Source organism: Pyrgilauda ruficollis, unplaced genomic scaffold, assembly GCF_017590135.1.
Source record: "Pyrgilauda ruficollis isolate IOZ18807 unplaced genomic scaffold, ASM1759013v1 scaffold2, whole genome shotgun sequence".
Taxonomy (NCBI): Eukaryota; Metazoa; Chordata; class Aves; order Passeriformes; family Passeridae; genus Pyrgilauda; species Pyrgilauda ruficollis.
In genome coordinates, this window is record NW_024519206.1 from 12,555,833 (window position 1) to 12,571,961 (window position 16,129).

Here is a 16,129-nt window from a genome sequence, read left to right on the forward strand (position 1 = left end):
CAGTGAAATGGATCAGTAGGGTGATCTGCCAGGAAAATACAGCCTCTCCTCCCTCAGCTTTTACCATCTTATTTCATAACTGACTTGGTGCTTGGTTTGATCCTGGTGTGGTGCAGTGGGCGGCTGTGGTGGTGTCACTGTGGTGGAAACAAGGGGCCTGGGAAGGTGTATATGGGAAGGGCTATGCCTGCTTTATTGGTATGGCTGCTTAATATGAAGTGACAGTTGAAGCTTCTTTTTCAAACTTTTTTAGAGTTTTCTTCTTAATAGCAGCTTACTTAAAGTTGTGAACGTTAAGACTCTACCTGCTTCTCTGCATATGCTGTAGCTGAAATGTGATTATTTTTTTTTTGTTCCCAGTGTAAGTTGCTAAATGTTGAACTTCAGTAATAATGAGCAAAAGGCTCTTTGAGGTGGCAGTAACAGGTTTAAAACTGTTCCCAGGCAAGTAATTTTGTATTGCTTAGAAACATGAAGGCCCAGTGTTCATAAACTGAAAGAGTAATGTTGCATATAGGAGAAGTATTTCAGATGTGCCAGGTTTTTTTACAAACTAGGTGCATCTAAATGCATACACTAATTGGACGTCTGGCAAAAACTGGGAGCTGTAGGAAGTGCAGTAATGAAGGTAATATCCTTTAGAGCAGAAGTTCTGCATATGCATTTTTTATTAGTTTTGTGTTTATTTTTATTACTTGTCCCCTACAGGACAGGAATCAAATGCAGGTTTTGATTCAATCTTCAAGTCTGTTGTCTGTCATTGCTGCTATGTGTTTTTTTGCTTTTATGATATTCTGGAGAGTCATCTGTAATCAAGTGCTAAAAGGTCTTGATCAGTTATATCCTTGCGTGTTACCAAGAAAAAAAAAAGGCATTTTTGCACATAAGTACTGGTGTTGTATTTGGCGTAGACATCTGGAGCCCCAGTTCCTCTTCATGCAGTTTTATGAGAATTAGAACTTGAGATCAGCTTTCCCTCTACTGAGGTTTCTGTGCAGGATAATCTGATGGTTCCTAGTGTGGAATCAGAGGCGAGAAGACTTACCATCCTTGATTGATTTCATAGGAGATCTGTATTCCTAGAGTGGTCCAAGACCTCTTTATTTGTTTCTGCTCATCTCTGTTAATCAGAATCTGGAGAGGCTTTTAATGTAACCCAAATCTAAACCTTTGAAATGAGGAAAAACTAATGTGTGCACTGCATCTGGTTGCAAAACTGGCCTGTCTATAGGTAGTCCTAATTTCCGGCGAGGGAAGTCTACATCTCATGACCATAAAATAAAATAATCATATGGCTGAGTGATATTTTTTGCGTTATTAATACATAATGTCCAGATTTGCAGAAGTGTTTGAAAAGTCTGCTTGGTTTCTAGGAAGCAGTGCCTACCTCTTTGTCTGCAGCATATGTCTGCAAATAGGGCTGTCAAATGTTCAGTATACAAGAGAGGCTGGTTTACTTCATGTCTCAAAGGCACAAGGAAAGGCTCTTGTGGACATTATAAAGATAATCGCATCAAGAGAGTAGTGTTAAAGGTGTAGGTGCTTGTGGGGTATATCATAATACTTTGTGAATTTCTGAAGATATAATTTAGCTGAGACAAGCATGCTGGAATGACTGGCAATATCACATAATCAATCTTACATATGTTACGTTAATGACTTTGGTCTTGCTGTGTCATTAATTAACTATTCCATCAAAACTTTTCTGTTCCTCAGTTGATACGTTTTTCTAAGTAATCTACATTACCATTCTTCTAGGATATTGACAAGTTGTAGGCATGCTTTGATAATTACTGTCTAGGTACCCCTAGAGAAGAAAAGAAAACAATTTCTTAATTTCTATGCTTTTAATATCCACAATTAAAAGTTAAAAATGGAGATCAGATGTTCTGGCAACCTAACATGTGGAACAACTGAGTAACCAGAATTGGGAAGAGCTTAGTAACTTACTGAACAGAAAAAGTACCTCTTGCTCAAAGAGAGTACTCAGTGTTTACAAGGCCACATCTGAGCTACTGTTTGTGCACCAGTGCAGTGCCTGTGTTTGTATGCAAGTTAATTTCTGTCATTTCAATGTCCTTATTTGTAGAAGATCTCAGAATTAAATTGTCTGTGGTCAGAAACTTTTGTAACACGGTTTAGCACTGTATTTGATAGAGACTTCAGAAAAAACTTTGGGTTTTATCAAGGTGATGTAGCTCTATCTTTGAATAGTGTTCTGGGTTATTTAGTCTCTTTTGGACTGGAAATAATAGTACAGCTTGTGTGAGTAATTTCAATATCCTGATTTTGCTGTAGATTGATAACTTAAGCAACAATTATTTCCATACAGAATACATTCTGAAGTACAAAACATCTGGATGTGTTATTTGCCACATGCATATAGAAATACCATTTTTGTGGCGTGGAATCATCACTGCACAGCTGGCCATGATAGATACAGGAATGTGCAGTGCACAGTATGTCCTGTTGTTAAAATAGTTGGGAAAAGAGCTGTTGGAATTCACAATGTTTTTGAGAATTGCTTTAACTGTGAATTAGAGTGATTCTGTTGGTTTCTGGTTTACTTTCTTTGGAAAGACAAGTAAATAGTACTTGGCATAAAAAAAGAAATTCCCTGGCAACATTACTTGCTGTTTCCATACAGGGTGAAGAGAATGATAATCTGTGTTTATGTGATGTTGTCTTTGACAAGAAATTTTAACATTTTTTCCAAGTGTCAATAATTTTCTAAAACGAGTTGGTGTGGTAGGTAGTAGAATTGGCATAACAAAGTAGTCAGTAGCTGGTAACAATTTTGAAATAAAAGATTGTGCTAATTAATAGTTCTCATGAGATATGGTAGCAGGGGAGCAGTTCACTTAAACCCCACCTGCTCTTTTAAAATACATTTTCGTACTTATCTCCTAGAGTGAACAGTAGCTTTGTTACTCTTTGATCTGTCATACATTTTTTTGGACAGTAGTTTACATATGTAACAGGTTTACTTTTAGGGAATTCTTATTGTTTCTGTATTTATTTTGATTTATACCTAATAGAGGAAGTTGATCCTCTGGTCTAGGCACTCTGTCAATGTCATTTTGACACGTTCCTCTGTAATCAACAAGAGATGATCATAACTTAGGATCCTGATTGTACCTTGATACTGCAAGAAGTACCACATGTTTGCAATAGTCCAAATTAATGTACGTGTTTGTAACATTCAGCAGGGATGGACTTCGTGTCTGGGACTTAGAGAACATTTTGAGATTACAGCCTTTCATAAAGAATCTAGAGTACTTTGCAGCCGTCTTCTACCCAAGAATGTCACAACCTTGGGGCTTCTGTTGTATAACTGATTTTAATCCCAGTGTGAGTAGCAAGGTCATGTCTGAAGTGAAGGCTTAAGTATCTCGGCTAAGTCAAAGTTGCCTGTGGTTTAAGGTGATTACAGACATACTGAAACCCCCGAGGTTTCACTTTGCTTACTTATTTTGAAATGTCTCTGCCTGAATGTTACTACAGTGCACTTAATACTTAAATAAGTACTTCCCCTTATGTCCATGTTCTGAAATTGTTTGTACAGTTTGATTCTTTCAGAACTCCTATCTAGATACCATTATTTGCTGATGATGCCTGTGTTCAATAGTACATTGCATTAATGGTATGTCAGTGTTAACAGGCAGCATTAACTCTCAGTAATATTGGCTGGTATGAGCTTCACTGAACACAGATGTTTTCATTTTCTGATCTGCTAGTTGTTTAGGAGAACTTGGTGTTTGTAGCTGCTGGTTGTAGATTATGTGCTACAGTAGCACAGGCATTGCTGTCACTTTCAAGTAACATTACTTTGCTCAGGGTTATGGCCAAACCGGGCCTGCTTGGAAAAATCTCTTCCTTGTGGTACTGGTTCCAGTGGTGTTTTGCTTAGACACCTGTGCTGTCTGTGGTTTGGGGCAAAGTGTCTCTTACCATGTGAAACATGGAAAGGCTGCTGACTTAGAGTTGTCAGTAATAATTAAACTGTATAACATACATCCAGAACCTTATCTACTGTCTGTGATTTTGCTTCTTTCAGAGGTAGCACATTGTCTTCTTGCAGTACTTAGGGTGCTTTGCCAAATTTCTTTCTCAGCTATTTAATTTACCTTTAATTAAATTAGAAAAATGGCTTAATTTTTACTCTGATAAATTTTGTGGTTGAATTTTTTGTGTGATTTTTTAAAAAATTGGATTGTAATTAGATCTCTTCAGTAAAGGCTTGCTGATTATGCCCAAGTTGGTTCAGCTAAACAAGTGTTTTCCAAAGAAGTGTTTGCTTCTTTGGTTTGTTGATGTTGTATAGATAGGTCAGGCACTGTTAATATAGCAGAATGAACACTGCTGTTCTTTCAGCTGTGTAAGAGCTTTCTGAGGCCAGGGAACAAAATGCCAAGTGAGCTTCCCATGCTGATGGTCTTTCTTTAAAGCACTCTGTCTCCAGATGGAATAGACTGATTTTACGAAGCAATTATGAAAGGAAAGAAATTTAACAAAATAGATAATCAGAAAGATTTTATTTTCCATGTTCATCTGAAACTCAAGAAATGAAAACAAAGTTGGAAAAAATTTTTACACTGAAAACACTGTGGAGTTGTAAAGTAGAGCTTTCACCTTAGAAAAGCTTACATTCTGTGTAAGATGAACCAGATGAGAGTTGAAGGAGATACAGTGAAATAAAATGGCTGTTGTTTTCCCTCAGGTAGATATTGGATAATTCATTATTGCTATAGAGACAGACACTCCCTATTTATGCTCCCTCCCCCATGCCCCCATTTATTTTTCTACTTGGCAAATTTTCTTCAAGCTCTTCTGTTGAAACATACTGTGGGTGAAATGTAAATATGGGAAAGCTAATCTCACTGTGTGATGTGACATTGGAGTAAGAAAGGGGCAGCATCTCTGGGGCAGCAGAGAAGAAGAAAAAACTTTTGTGATGACTGCATGTCTATTTGTTAGTAGAAGGAAAACCTGTCTAGTGTGAGTATTATGGGACAGCTGAGTTGTCCCTACTTGCCCAGCCAAATTGTAAAGCACTTGGTGCTGGACTCTTAAACTTTACCAGGCTTCAGCATTTCCACTGTGGCTACTGAGTTGGTTTATATGACTGAAAAGCGTTTATGATGTCCTAAATTGAAATAAGTCTTTCTGCTCAAAAGTAGGAGATAGAAATATCATGGGTGTATTACTCTGTAATGGCCTATTAAAGCTTTCCATTTTATGAAGGGAAAATTTAATTAAGTGAGGTTTCAGTTGTACATTGTACATAATAACCTAATCTGGATATGACATTTTTTGTGGTATAAAGATGTGTATTTTTGTTTTGGTTTAAAATCATGGCTGAGAATGTGAAAATAGGATTTGGTTTCTGGATTGTTAATGTCTTGGTTAACTTCTGAAGGAAAGCAAGAATGTTTGCATTTATGCACAGCTGTCTAATTTAAAAATGTATTTCGGAATGGAGTTTGAAAGAATTAAATGCAGAGAATATAGAAGAATGTGTTGAGTGATAGATGCTTTATGTCTAACCCAGTTGTAAAATGGATGTTTTTCTTTCTGTTGCTTTAGGAAAGTTGCAACATCTAAGTCTTAACATGCTCTTTTGACTGAGAAATAATAATGCTTCTATTTTTTGAGTTTTGAACTCTGAACAAAATGTTTTCAGAGTTTTCAGTGAATTCCTTAAAAAGTAATGGTATCAGCACAGTCAGTCAATGCAGATGGCTGCTGTGCTCATCAGATGACGAACCCGAGTTCAGGCTTCACAGTGAGTGAAGTGTAGTGAGTGTAGTTTGACTGGTAATTCTTCATTTTTCTCCTCTGAACTTCAGAAAGTTTTGTGTCAGAGTTCTATAATTTGCAGTGTTTGTGTGCTTGAATGTGGATGGTGTAATGGTTGCCATGGCTTGTGCCAGGCTTTTAAGCTGGACTAATAAACTGTGCCTGTTTTGCTCTTCCTGGCTCGGAAAATTTCTCAGTGTGTCCTATGTAAATTTTTCATTTATTTAAGTTTTCTGGTACTACTGTGTATCAGTGCATACTTTATATTTTGACTGAAACTTGGTTTCATGTTTGTAGTAGACTTCTTATTGGTTGTGTTTTTGTTTTGTTTTTGTTGGTGGTGGGGTTTTTTTGGTTTTGTTTTTTTGGTTGTTTTTTCTTTTTTTTCAACTGATACGTGAAGTTAAGTTTAACTTTGGTTTCACATTTTGGTACATAAGAATGTGTTCTTTGAACCAAAATAGATCTGTTAACTTCACATGAGTCTTCAACAAGAATTAAGTGTGGGTTTCCACATCTTTCCCCTTGTTATTGTCTTTTAACAGCTGTTAAGTTCTAATTATTAATGTAAATAAATATGTTTGGAGATTCATAAATATTCATAATTTTCATAATTTTTTAGAACTTGCTTAATAAATGAAGAAAATTAAAAATTATTCAGTATTATTGAAGATTTATTTTAAATATATTTTTATAATGGACATAATTTCTCTCAGTGGCTTTTTTTCATTGTTTTGAATTTCAAATGCAGGAATTAAATTTTCAAATAATTCTAACAAGCATTTGTTTGTTTTCTGTACAATGTTTTCATGAGAAAAGATGCTCAGTGATAGTTATTTCAGCTGTTTTGTCAGTTGAAATAGTCCAACTCTTGTTCTTATTGACCTGCCAATTTTCCATTTTCCTCCTGCCAGTGTAGTACAGGTAAGGTGTTCACATTGAGTGGGTTCTTGTGGAGGATCTGGACTCCCATTTCAGAGACTAACCTGGAAAATAGTCTATATTACTGGTAGAGGTTTTGTTGGTATAATCAGCAGTAAGACAAATAATCTAGCTTTTCTGATTCTGAAATGAAACTATTTTTCTAAGTTAATATGCCTGATGTTGCTGAGGATGCTGTTTGTTTTGCTTCCAAAGCTACAGGGTTTTATTTATCATATAAACTCACTGTGGGGCTGCTGACAAGTATTCTTCATATTTTTCACTTTTTGTTGATTTCCTTGTAGCTTTTGCCACTAGTTTTAGTTTCTCAATTTTTACTTACTTTCCCTTAAGCGGTGTTAAATTTTATTCGTATAGTTTTAACCCTAGTTAAAGTTTAGACATCTGTTGGTTTTCTTTCTGAGCTGAAAGAAATACCTGTGTCAAAGATCACATTTAAATCACTGCTGAGCCATCCAGTGTGTGCTGTAGTCTTGTATCTGTGATAGTATAATTTGTTGCCATAGAGAAGCTTATGACTATGTATATGTATGAATATAGTAGAGTATTTTGTAGTTTGGAACCACTGTGTACTCCATACTAGGCTTATTAAAGAGAATATTGACCAAAGATACAAAATACTTAAGTGAAAGTTTATTAAAACCTGTTGATAAAATAACAGATTTCTTTTTTAAAAAATATAAAAATATATCCTGCACCTAAAACATGGATTACTTAAATTTGTTTTTATTTTATTCTCAGCATATTGTTATGTGGCTTTGTTCCTTGTTTGTGCCATTTAAGAAATAACCCTGTGAAATTTAATAGTATTTATTGTTATGTAGGAAGGATGTTGAAAAATGTTACTAAGTTAACTTGCTTAGCTGCAGAATATTCACCTTCCCCTTTTAAAATGTATTAATTTGTGAGCAAGATGACATTTGTTCATACTTCCTTCTCTGCATTGTCACATTTTGACACGTGCAATGTGTAGCAGGGAAAACCCTCATTTTCTCAGATTCTGTGCAGTGACAAGAGCTGTTGGGCAATGCACACCTACTGATGCCTTCTGTGTGCCCATTAGGAAAGAATGGAATTGTCGTGATCATAAGAGTGTAAGACAGGGAGCGTCACCAGGGGAAAGAGATGATGGATTACAGGAATTGTGGGGAATTGTTACAGAAAATACTTGTGGGGTAAACTTCCTTGGGTATTCCCTGCTAGCTCTTGATGTGTCACAGTTTTCTCTTTACCAGTAGCCTACAGATTGGAGTTATACTTAAAAATACAGCACCTGCTGAGAAACAGACCAGGAGAGTTGTTTTCTATATAATTATTCTTTTTGTTTGTATCAGTATGGCTAAAGTTTTAAATGACCTCAAAAAACCCCCTTTTGTTGATTACTACTACAGGTAGAGTATTGGTAAAAATAACTTCTGGTTTTAGGATAAATCACTAAATTTATGAATCAATATGTGATATCTAAGGAAAATATAAAAAGATAGAATTCCAGGAATAAGCTTTTTATTTTCGTGTTTATGTTCACTGGCATTTGTTTCTTCTCTTTGTTTTCCAGTGTTAATTATCAGAAGGAACAAAGTTATTTTAGTCATGAAAATAGCATTAGAAGCAGTGTGTGCATATTCTGGTTTTTAACAGATAAAAAGATTATTTCAGTTCTATACATTGATAATTTAGTTTCTTTTCTGAAACGAAAAAGATGATGTTGACTTTTCACTCACTGAGAGCTAAATTTGGAAAGCAGTATGCTTCAGTTTAGGACAGCAAATAATGGTATATGCTTCTCTTTTCTGAATAAAAGCAAGTTCAGGAAAAAAAAAAAGGTAGTAACACGTGAGTTGAATTTGATGACATGACTAATGTGAAAATTTGCGAAATGTTTCCTGTGAACTTTTGTCGAGAAAAAATTGCTTTTACTACCTTCAAGTTACTGGAAGAGTTTTCCGTGTTGTTTCTGAGATATTTAAAAGTGTGGGAACAACAACCCCAGGAAGTCTCATTTCACTGGCATTTTTAAAAGCTGCTTGATAGGAGATATCATAGAACTCTTCTTTGCTAGGAATGGGCCTCAGATGTAGTAGGTGATTCCATTCTAGTGTTGAGCATCTGCACTGCTTCTGTTCAGTAAGTGTTGCCTTACAGAAGCAATGAGAATTTCATCTGGTTTCACTGTTGTTACTCAGTGTTTTTTGAGAATATAAAAAAGTCTCCATCATCTTCCAACATTAGTTTCTTCCATACTTCTTAATAAAAAGTGAAGTAGTGAATGGACATCTATGGAATAATCTATTCAGAATTTTTTTATTAATGCTGTATATTAATTTGCATGCATGAAATGTATGCCTATATACATCTATAATTGCTGTTGTGGTGTTGAATTACTTTGACCTGTGATGTTCTCTTTGCCTATATCTAAACATACTCTCCTTTTTTTTTTTTCTTTTTTAATTGAAAATTTCTTTAAAACCCCAGCTGCTAATGCTTTTAAAACACACTGCTGCAATGTATTCTTTATAAAGAAAGAGTTCTAAACTTGGAGTTTGGAAGTGTTGCCTATTGAAGCAATGAAAATAATGATCAGTAATTTAATCTTTTCTTGGTTGTTGTGTGGTTTTTGTGTGTGGGTATTTGGTTTTTTCTTCTTCCTCTTGAAAGAGTCTTTCTTACCTGATAAAAATTGGGAAACAATTTATTCCCTTTCCATATCTTAATTCTTCCATGACAGCATTCCCAGTTACTGATAAACTGTTAGACACCTAGCATTTGTTACGGTTTTGGTATTTTTTTTTCATCAGTGGAATAAATCAGATATATTTCTTCTTTTCCTTTACCATTATGCTATTATTAATATCCGTTGCTTTACAGTAGTTGCTTTGGCTTTCTGGTTTAGTTGAATGTATTTCAGGCCTGTTGGGATGTATGTCTTCAGAGGGTGGAATCATAGGCTCAGAGAATGGCCTGGGTTGGAAGAGATGTTAAAGAAGATGTAGTTTCAACCCTCCTGCCGAGGGCAGGGACCCCTCTCACTAGACCTGGTTGCTCAGAGCTCCATCCAGCCTGACCTTGAACACTTCCAGAGACGGGGCATCCACAGCTTCCCTGAGCAACCCATGCCAGAGGCTCACCACTGTACAGAACTGCCCTCTTAGGAAGACTCTGAAAGCAGAGGGTTTTTGAAGTTAGCAGAAGACTGTGCTGACTTAACTGAGTTATGTTTTCATGCAGATCTTGTTTTTTCTTTCCAGACATAGTGTGTATGTATGAGAGAGTTAGCATTCAGTGAAATGCTGGTCTTTAGCATTGCAGAAGTTGTAAAAAAAAAATTCAGGTGTCAATTGTGATCTTTTCAGTAGCATAGAAAGCTTTTTTTTCCCCTCCTTTTTATTTTCTGATGAACCAGTTGGACAGTGGACACAAAAGAGTCAACATTGGCAGAACCTACACTAAGGAAATTTGATTATAGCATGAGGAATTAATATTTTTGTATTTTTAATATAGAAATGTGTATCTTTATAGAAAAAAAAAGTAGCAAATAGTTTAACATATAGTGAAAACTGTCTGGTGTTTTACTTTATATAGACCCTTTTATTGCCTTAGACCCATTTACTGCCTTAGGTAACAAGCTTAATAAAATTAATGCTAAATCTTTGACATGCCTGTTAAAATATTCCTGATTTGTAAACCTTGTTAAGTATCTTTTCATTGCATTTTGAAGCAGAAATATGCATATTATGGTATGTTGTAAAGGCCCGACCATGATATCTTAACTGTGTGTATCAAATTCTTCTGTTTAATGTTTTCTCTTTCTGTATTTTATTTTTTTAATTGTTTTTTGTTGTGGTTTATTTAATTTTAGGTTGGTTGGAGTACGGCAAGAGATTATTACACGTTTCTTTGGTCACCTATGCCAGAGAATTATGTGGAAGGATCAACTGTTAACTGTGTGCTGACTTTTCAAGGTGAGTATAAGGCAGTGTCTATCTGTAGTTTCCAGCCTACTCAGCTTTTTAAGTACTTATCAGTTCATTTAGGTGCTGAGCATTGTATAACAGTTCTGGAGTTTAAAATAGATAAATTGGAGGATAATTTTCAACATTTCACTGTGGGAAGTTTAGTCTTATTTTTAGATGTCAAGGAAAATTGTAAGGAAAAGTATGTGACTTAGTATGTTTTTCCATAGTAATGGCAGATATTCATGACTGATAGAGAAGCTCTGCTGGAAACTATTAAAATACAATAAATGACTTTGTTTAACCATCAGCAGGTTCTTTTTAATCTTGGCCTCTCTTAGTGCAGTGTGTCTTTACATCATCTTTAGTCTCTGGAGTTTAAACATTATCAATGTGAAATGATTCTTGTCAAAGAATAAATAGTGTAGATGATGGTTTTGTGAAAGTTCAGAGTAGTCATAGAGTTGCAAGGGACTTTTTCCTGCAAGGAATTGATGGAAATGTCTGAGGCTTTTAAGAAAAGAATAAGGAACGAACAAGAAAATGTTACACCACTATACAAGTCTATAGTATAACTACATTTGCAACACTGAAAACAGGTCTAGTAAAATGCAGCAAAGCATGTCAAAATTAAGAAATAGCTTCTCTGTAAAGGTGTGGAGATACAAAGACGAGAGCCACACTTGTTAAATAGAAAAAGAGACAATGACTTTGGGTTATGACATGGGTGGTTTGTGTCTGACATTAGGAAGAGCATTTTTATCATGAGGGAGTAGTGCAGTTCTTGAACAGGTATCCTGGTTTGGAAGGTTGAGAATTCCATACAGTTGTTTAGGCACAGCCACAGTAATCTCAGGTGCTGACAATAGCCTCTTGAGTGGGAAACCTGACAAAATGACCTTCCAGACTTCCTTCTGCCAGGTTTTTCAGGCTGGGCAAGGAAAGTAATGTGAAGTGACTGATGTCTCTAAAATCAGCTACCCATGGCATGGATTAACCGTTCTATAGATCCAGAAAAAATAGGAACCATTAATGTTAGCTACCAAGTGACAAGTTCAAAATGGAGGTAGACATGATACTTTTATAACACAGTCAATATGCAGAACTTGTTGCCACAGGAAATGACAAATGTCAAAAATCTATTCACATAGAAAATTTCATGTGAAAAGAGCACTTCCACTGAATTAATGCTTTTCTGTGTACAAACAGAATTTTATGTACAATCTTACCTTCTTTTTTGCTTCCCAGTCTTGGCCTTGGTCTTTGTTTGTGCGTATGTTTGTTGCTTACATATTAAAAACATTTAACATATTAAAAAAATTAAATAATTGGAGTCCTGAAATGATGACTGTATTAGCTTGTTGTTTTATTAAAGCTGCAAATAGTGATAGCTTTGATTTCAGTTCTCTCTTTTTTTATTCTGGTGCTTTCAATGAGGATCATATCCACATGGTCTGATAACGTGATAACCATTTTATAACCTTGAAGCTGATTGAAAAGTGTGTGTGCTCTGTAGAAAGTGGAAGGAAATCATTAATTTCTTTTACAGTTACCAAAGTTCACTGAATTAATGAAATTGGGTTGGACTCAAATGAAAAGTGACCTAGAAGAGTAGAACTCTTCTGTTCAGTAGAACTGCCATTATCAGTCCTTTGTACATAGAAATTTTACCACACATTAAGAGACCAAGTGTCTCTGTCTCATCTGTTACATTCCATCCTGACAGATCTCCACTTTTATAGAGCTGCCAGATTGAACCTCCATTCAAACAGTCTCCTGGTTGTGTTTGGCAAGATATTTTAATGCTGCTGAGATGAGATCAGTAGATCTTACAGGAGCTTAATTATCTGAGCTAAATAGTAAATGTTGTGCAGCATGTTAAATGTGGTTGTTTTTTTTTATGATCAAGTAATTGTGCTGGAAGAAAATAATCAGAAATCTGTTTCTCCAGTACGTGTTAGAACAAGAAGAAAGACTTTCAGTAGTTTTAAAATCAGGTTGTCTGAACCAATATTGAAATGTGCTGAAGCAGCAGTGTAGATTGTTCTACATTTATTTCTGCATAGTTTTATCTTACTTAAGCACTGAATCAGGTAAATTGAAATACAGTGCTATACAGGAAATACATATACTATATAGGAAATATAAAATCCTGGTGTTTTGAGATTCAGCTACTATGCCATAAGTGACTGTTAATAAAGTATAGGACTAATGGAAACACGAAGTTCTTGCTACAAGTGCTGTCTGTACAGCAAATGTAATGTTTTACTGTTTCTAGGAAAGGTAGCTGAGAGTACTGGGAAAAGACTTCCAGGAATCTGGAATAAAAGTTTGTGAAAAGTTAATGATAAAGTTAGAAAGGGCGAAGATTGAAATGTGGTGAAATAAGATGGAAATTGGCATCACTTACTGGACTGAACACTAGGTGAGGGTTTATTGTGTTAGTATCATCCTCAGGCTGGCTACAGTATCCAAAAAGAAGTATTCTCAATAAAACTGGCTGGTTTTTGTTACCATTAAATTGGGTAAGACATTGGTCTTGAATATACTAATAAAGGTAAAAATGTCAGTTGTTCTCAAAATGATTTTTTAACATTCATAAATCTTACTCTGTGAATCCGGGTCATGCAAGATGTGTGAAGCTTTAGTGGGCAACAGTTCAGTTGGATAGTCACACAGAAATTCTTCTCAAATAATTTACTTGCACTATGTACCATTACATAGCTTCAAGAAAGAGGATTTATTCTTACCTTGTAAAGTTGAGAAGAATTTTTTTCAGTTTTAAAAAATAAGCTCTTTGTTAAATTCCAGACTCATCCCTTTCAGCTGGTGTCATCCATTCAGAACATTTCTGTGCTTTAAAAAATAGAAAGAGGATGTTTGTCCCACAAACCCCTGCCTTCCAAAACAACAACAAGAAAACCCTATGTACAAATGGTACCCCGTGAAACTGCAGATGTCTTCTCATTGCATATTATTTTGTGTTTTTCTGTTGTATTTTCTTGTGTATGTATTTCAAGGCCAAAAAAATCACTTGCTCTCTGTTCTGTGACCGTACAGCAGTCTGTACAGCAGTCACACAATAATGTGGTCATGATGCAACTTCATGGCATCTGATTGACAATAATTCTGTTTCATAAATGTATACACAGCAGCTATTACCTAATGTATGTGAGGAGATGTCTACATATAGCAGCTATTGCCTAACACTGTTTAATCTTTGTCTTAAATGCTAATAGAAATTGCTGGGGATTGAAGGTTACTAAGTAGGATGATTTTTTTTTCCTGCTGTTTTAATGATATACTTATGCCATACTGAGGCAATGAGCATGAAATCTGTAAGTCAAACATGATATGGTAATCTGTCTCCAGATGGAGACTTGTAAGCTTGTGTAGAATATTTCTTCAAATATGAATTTCTTTTGCTAGGATATTATCTACCAAATGATGATGGAGAATTTTATCAGTTCTGTTACGTGACTTACAAAGGAGAAATCCGTGGAGCAAGCACACCTTTCCAGTTTCGTACCTCTTCTCCTGTTGAAGAATTGCTCACTATGGAAGATGAAGGAAACTCTGATATGTTAGTGGTGACCACGAAAGCTGGACTTCTTGAGGTTTGATACAAAAAAATCTTAAAATGCTATTTTTTTTGTACTATATACACACAATCACAGATACTGAAGAAAAAACTAGTAGGAAAAGACCTGCATGTGTCTGTGTAATGTATATATTTCTGGCTAGTTTTGTAGTATTTGGTTGAAGTTAGAACATTTGCAGGTTAAACAAATCAAGATGTAAAAATGTATAGCACTAAACATGGACAGAGAAACAGAAGAGTAGATACTGCCCTTCTCTCACACCTGTAGTCACCAACTAACTGGAGCGGGGGGAAGATACCCTTCGTATGAAATGGTGCTTCTTGTAAGGAAAAAGAGTTATGGAATCAGTATACTTTTATTTTTGCCCAAGTTAAGAGCCCTGGAGACTGAGCTGAATAATTGCAGATGCCTAAGTATATTAGAATAGCTCTTATTTTATTTAAAGCAGTTTTCTGTGCATTGTGCTCTTTGCTAGAGAGATGTGATTGGTCTTGTGTTTGTATATCCAGAGTCAAGGTGTTTTACATTTGCTTGTTGCTGTTTGTAGGCTGAACACGGTTTAAACCCAAACAAACAAAAAAGAAACCCAGACTAACTTTTGTTTGAGCTGCTTCTTGGAAAATTCAGTGCAGTTCCCTTATCTTGACATCAGACATTTGATCCTGTTAGGTGCATCTAGGCATACATACTTGCATGTATTATGGCTTTCAAAATTTAGGGATAAGAGATTCAGTACAGAGATACATCTGGAATATTTTTGCTTTTCAGATATGTGCTTCTAGTACTACAACTAAATAAGTTCTCAAGTATTTTTTATGATCTTTGTTTATAGAACTGTAGAACAGTTTGGGTTGGAAGGAACCATATAATGTCATATACACCACCCCCCTGAAGTGAGTAGGGACATCTCCAACTAGATTAGGTTGCACACAGCCCCATCCAGCCTGACCTTCAACTTTTCCAAGGATGTTGCATCTACCACCTCTCTGGGCAACCCTTTCTAGTGTTTCACCACCCTCATAATAAAACTTTTTTCCTTATATCTAATCTGAATTTATCCTTTTTTAGTTTAAAACCTTCACCCCTTGTTCTGTTACTGCAGGCTTTACTAAATAGTCTGCCTGTCTTTTTTATAAGCTCCCTTTAGGTATTGAAAGGGCACAGTTCATGTTCCAGGACTTACTTTTCAGGTGGTGGTGGGGTGCGGGGTGGAATGTGCGTATTCATTTTTCTCAAGAAATTCCTCAAATACTGCTGTAGAGAGAATGTGTGTCTCTACATTCAGCTGTCATTTTTTCACCAAGCTGCTGTCATCAGAATTAGCTCTTCCGCAGTTGCTGTCACTTGGGAACAGTGAAAGCACTTCATTTAAGGAAGGAAAACGAGGATAAATCGGGACATTGCAAAGTATGCTATTTAATGGTAGTCTGGTACTATGCAGCAAAAGCAATTAAACTTCAGAAATTTGAGAATTAGGGGAAAACTGTGATAACCCAACTGGGGAACACACGATTTGTGTTTCTGCTCAAACACTGGAGTACATAGTTATCCATTTGTTTGATTAGACTGAAGGGGAGAAAAATTACCAAACCCCATTATTTTCTTTTTCCTTTTTTTTTTTTTTTTTTTTTTTTTTACAGTTTAAATGTGAAAAAATAATAAAAGAAAAAGAAGAGCTGTTAAAGGTAACTTCTGTTCTGGAAAAGGAAACTACACAACTCAGAGATCAAGTTGAACAACTGGAAAAAGAACTTAACCATGAAAAGCAGAGATGTGAACAACTGCAAGCAGAGCAAAAGGTTAGTTGTTTAACTGATTAAAGCTGGTTCATAGTGT

At 35.6% G+C, this 16,129-nt stretch overlaps 1 protein-coding gene across 7 annotated transcripts in view; it reads left to right on the forward strand.

The window, feature by feature from the left end:
• The window catches only part of TAX1BP1 (Tax1 binding protein 1), a 55,683-nt gene that overhangs the window by 5,967 nt on the left and 33,587 nt on the right, over positions 1 to 16,129 (forward strand). For all 7 annotated transcript variants that reach the window (XM_041466298.1, XM_041466301.1, XM_041466297.1 and 4 more), the window contains exons 3-5: positions 10,598 to 10,700; positions 14,121 to 14,308; positions 15,934 to 16,092. In XM_041466298.1, the coding sequence (XP_041322232.1) occupies positions 10,598 to 10,700; positions 14,121 to 14,308; positions 15,934 to 16,092 (450 nt within the window). The remainder of the gene's footprint in view (positions 1 to 10,597; positions 10,701 to 14,120; positions 14,309 to 15,933; positions 16,093 to 16,129) is intronic.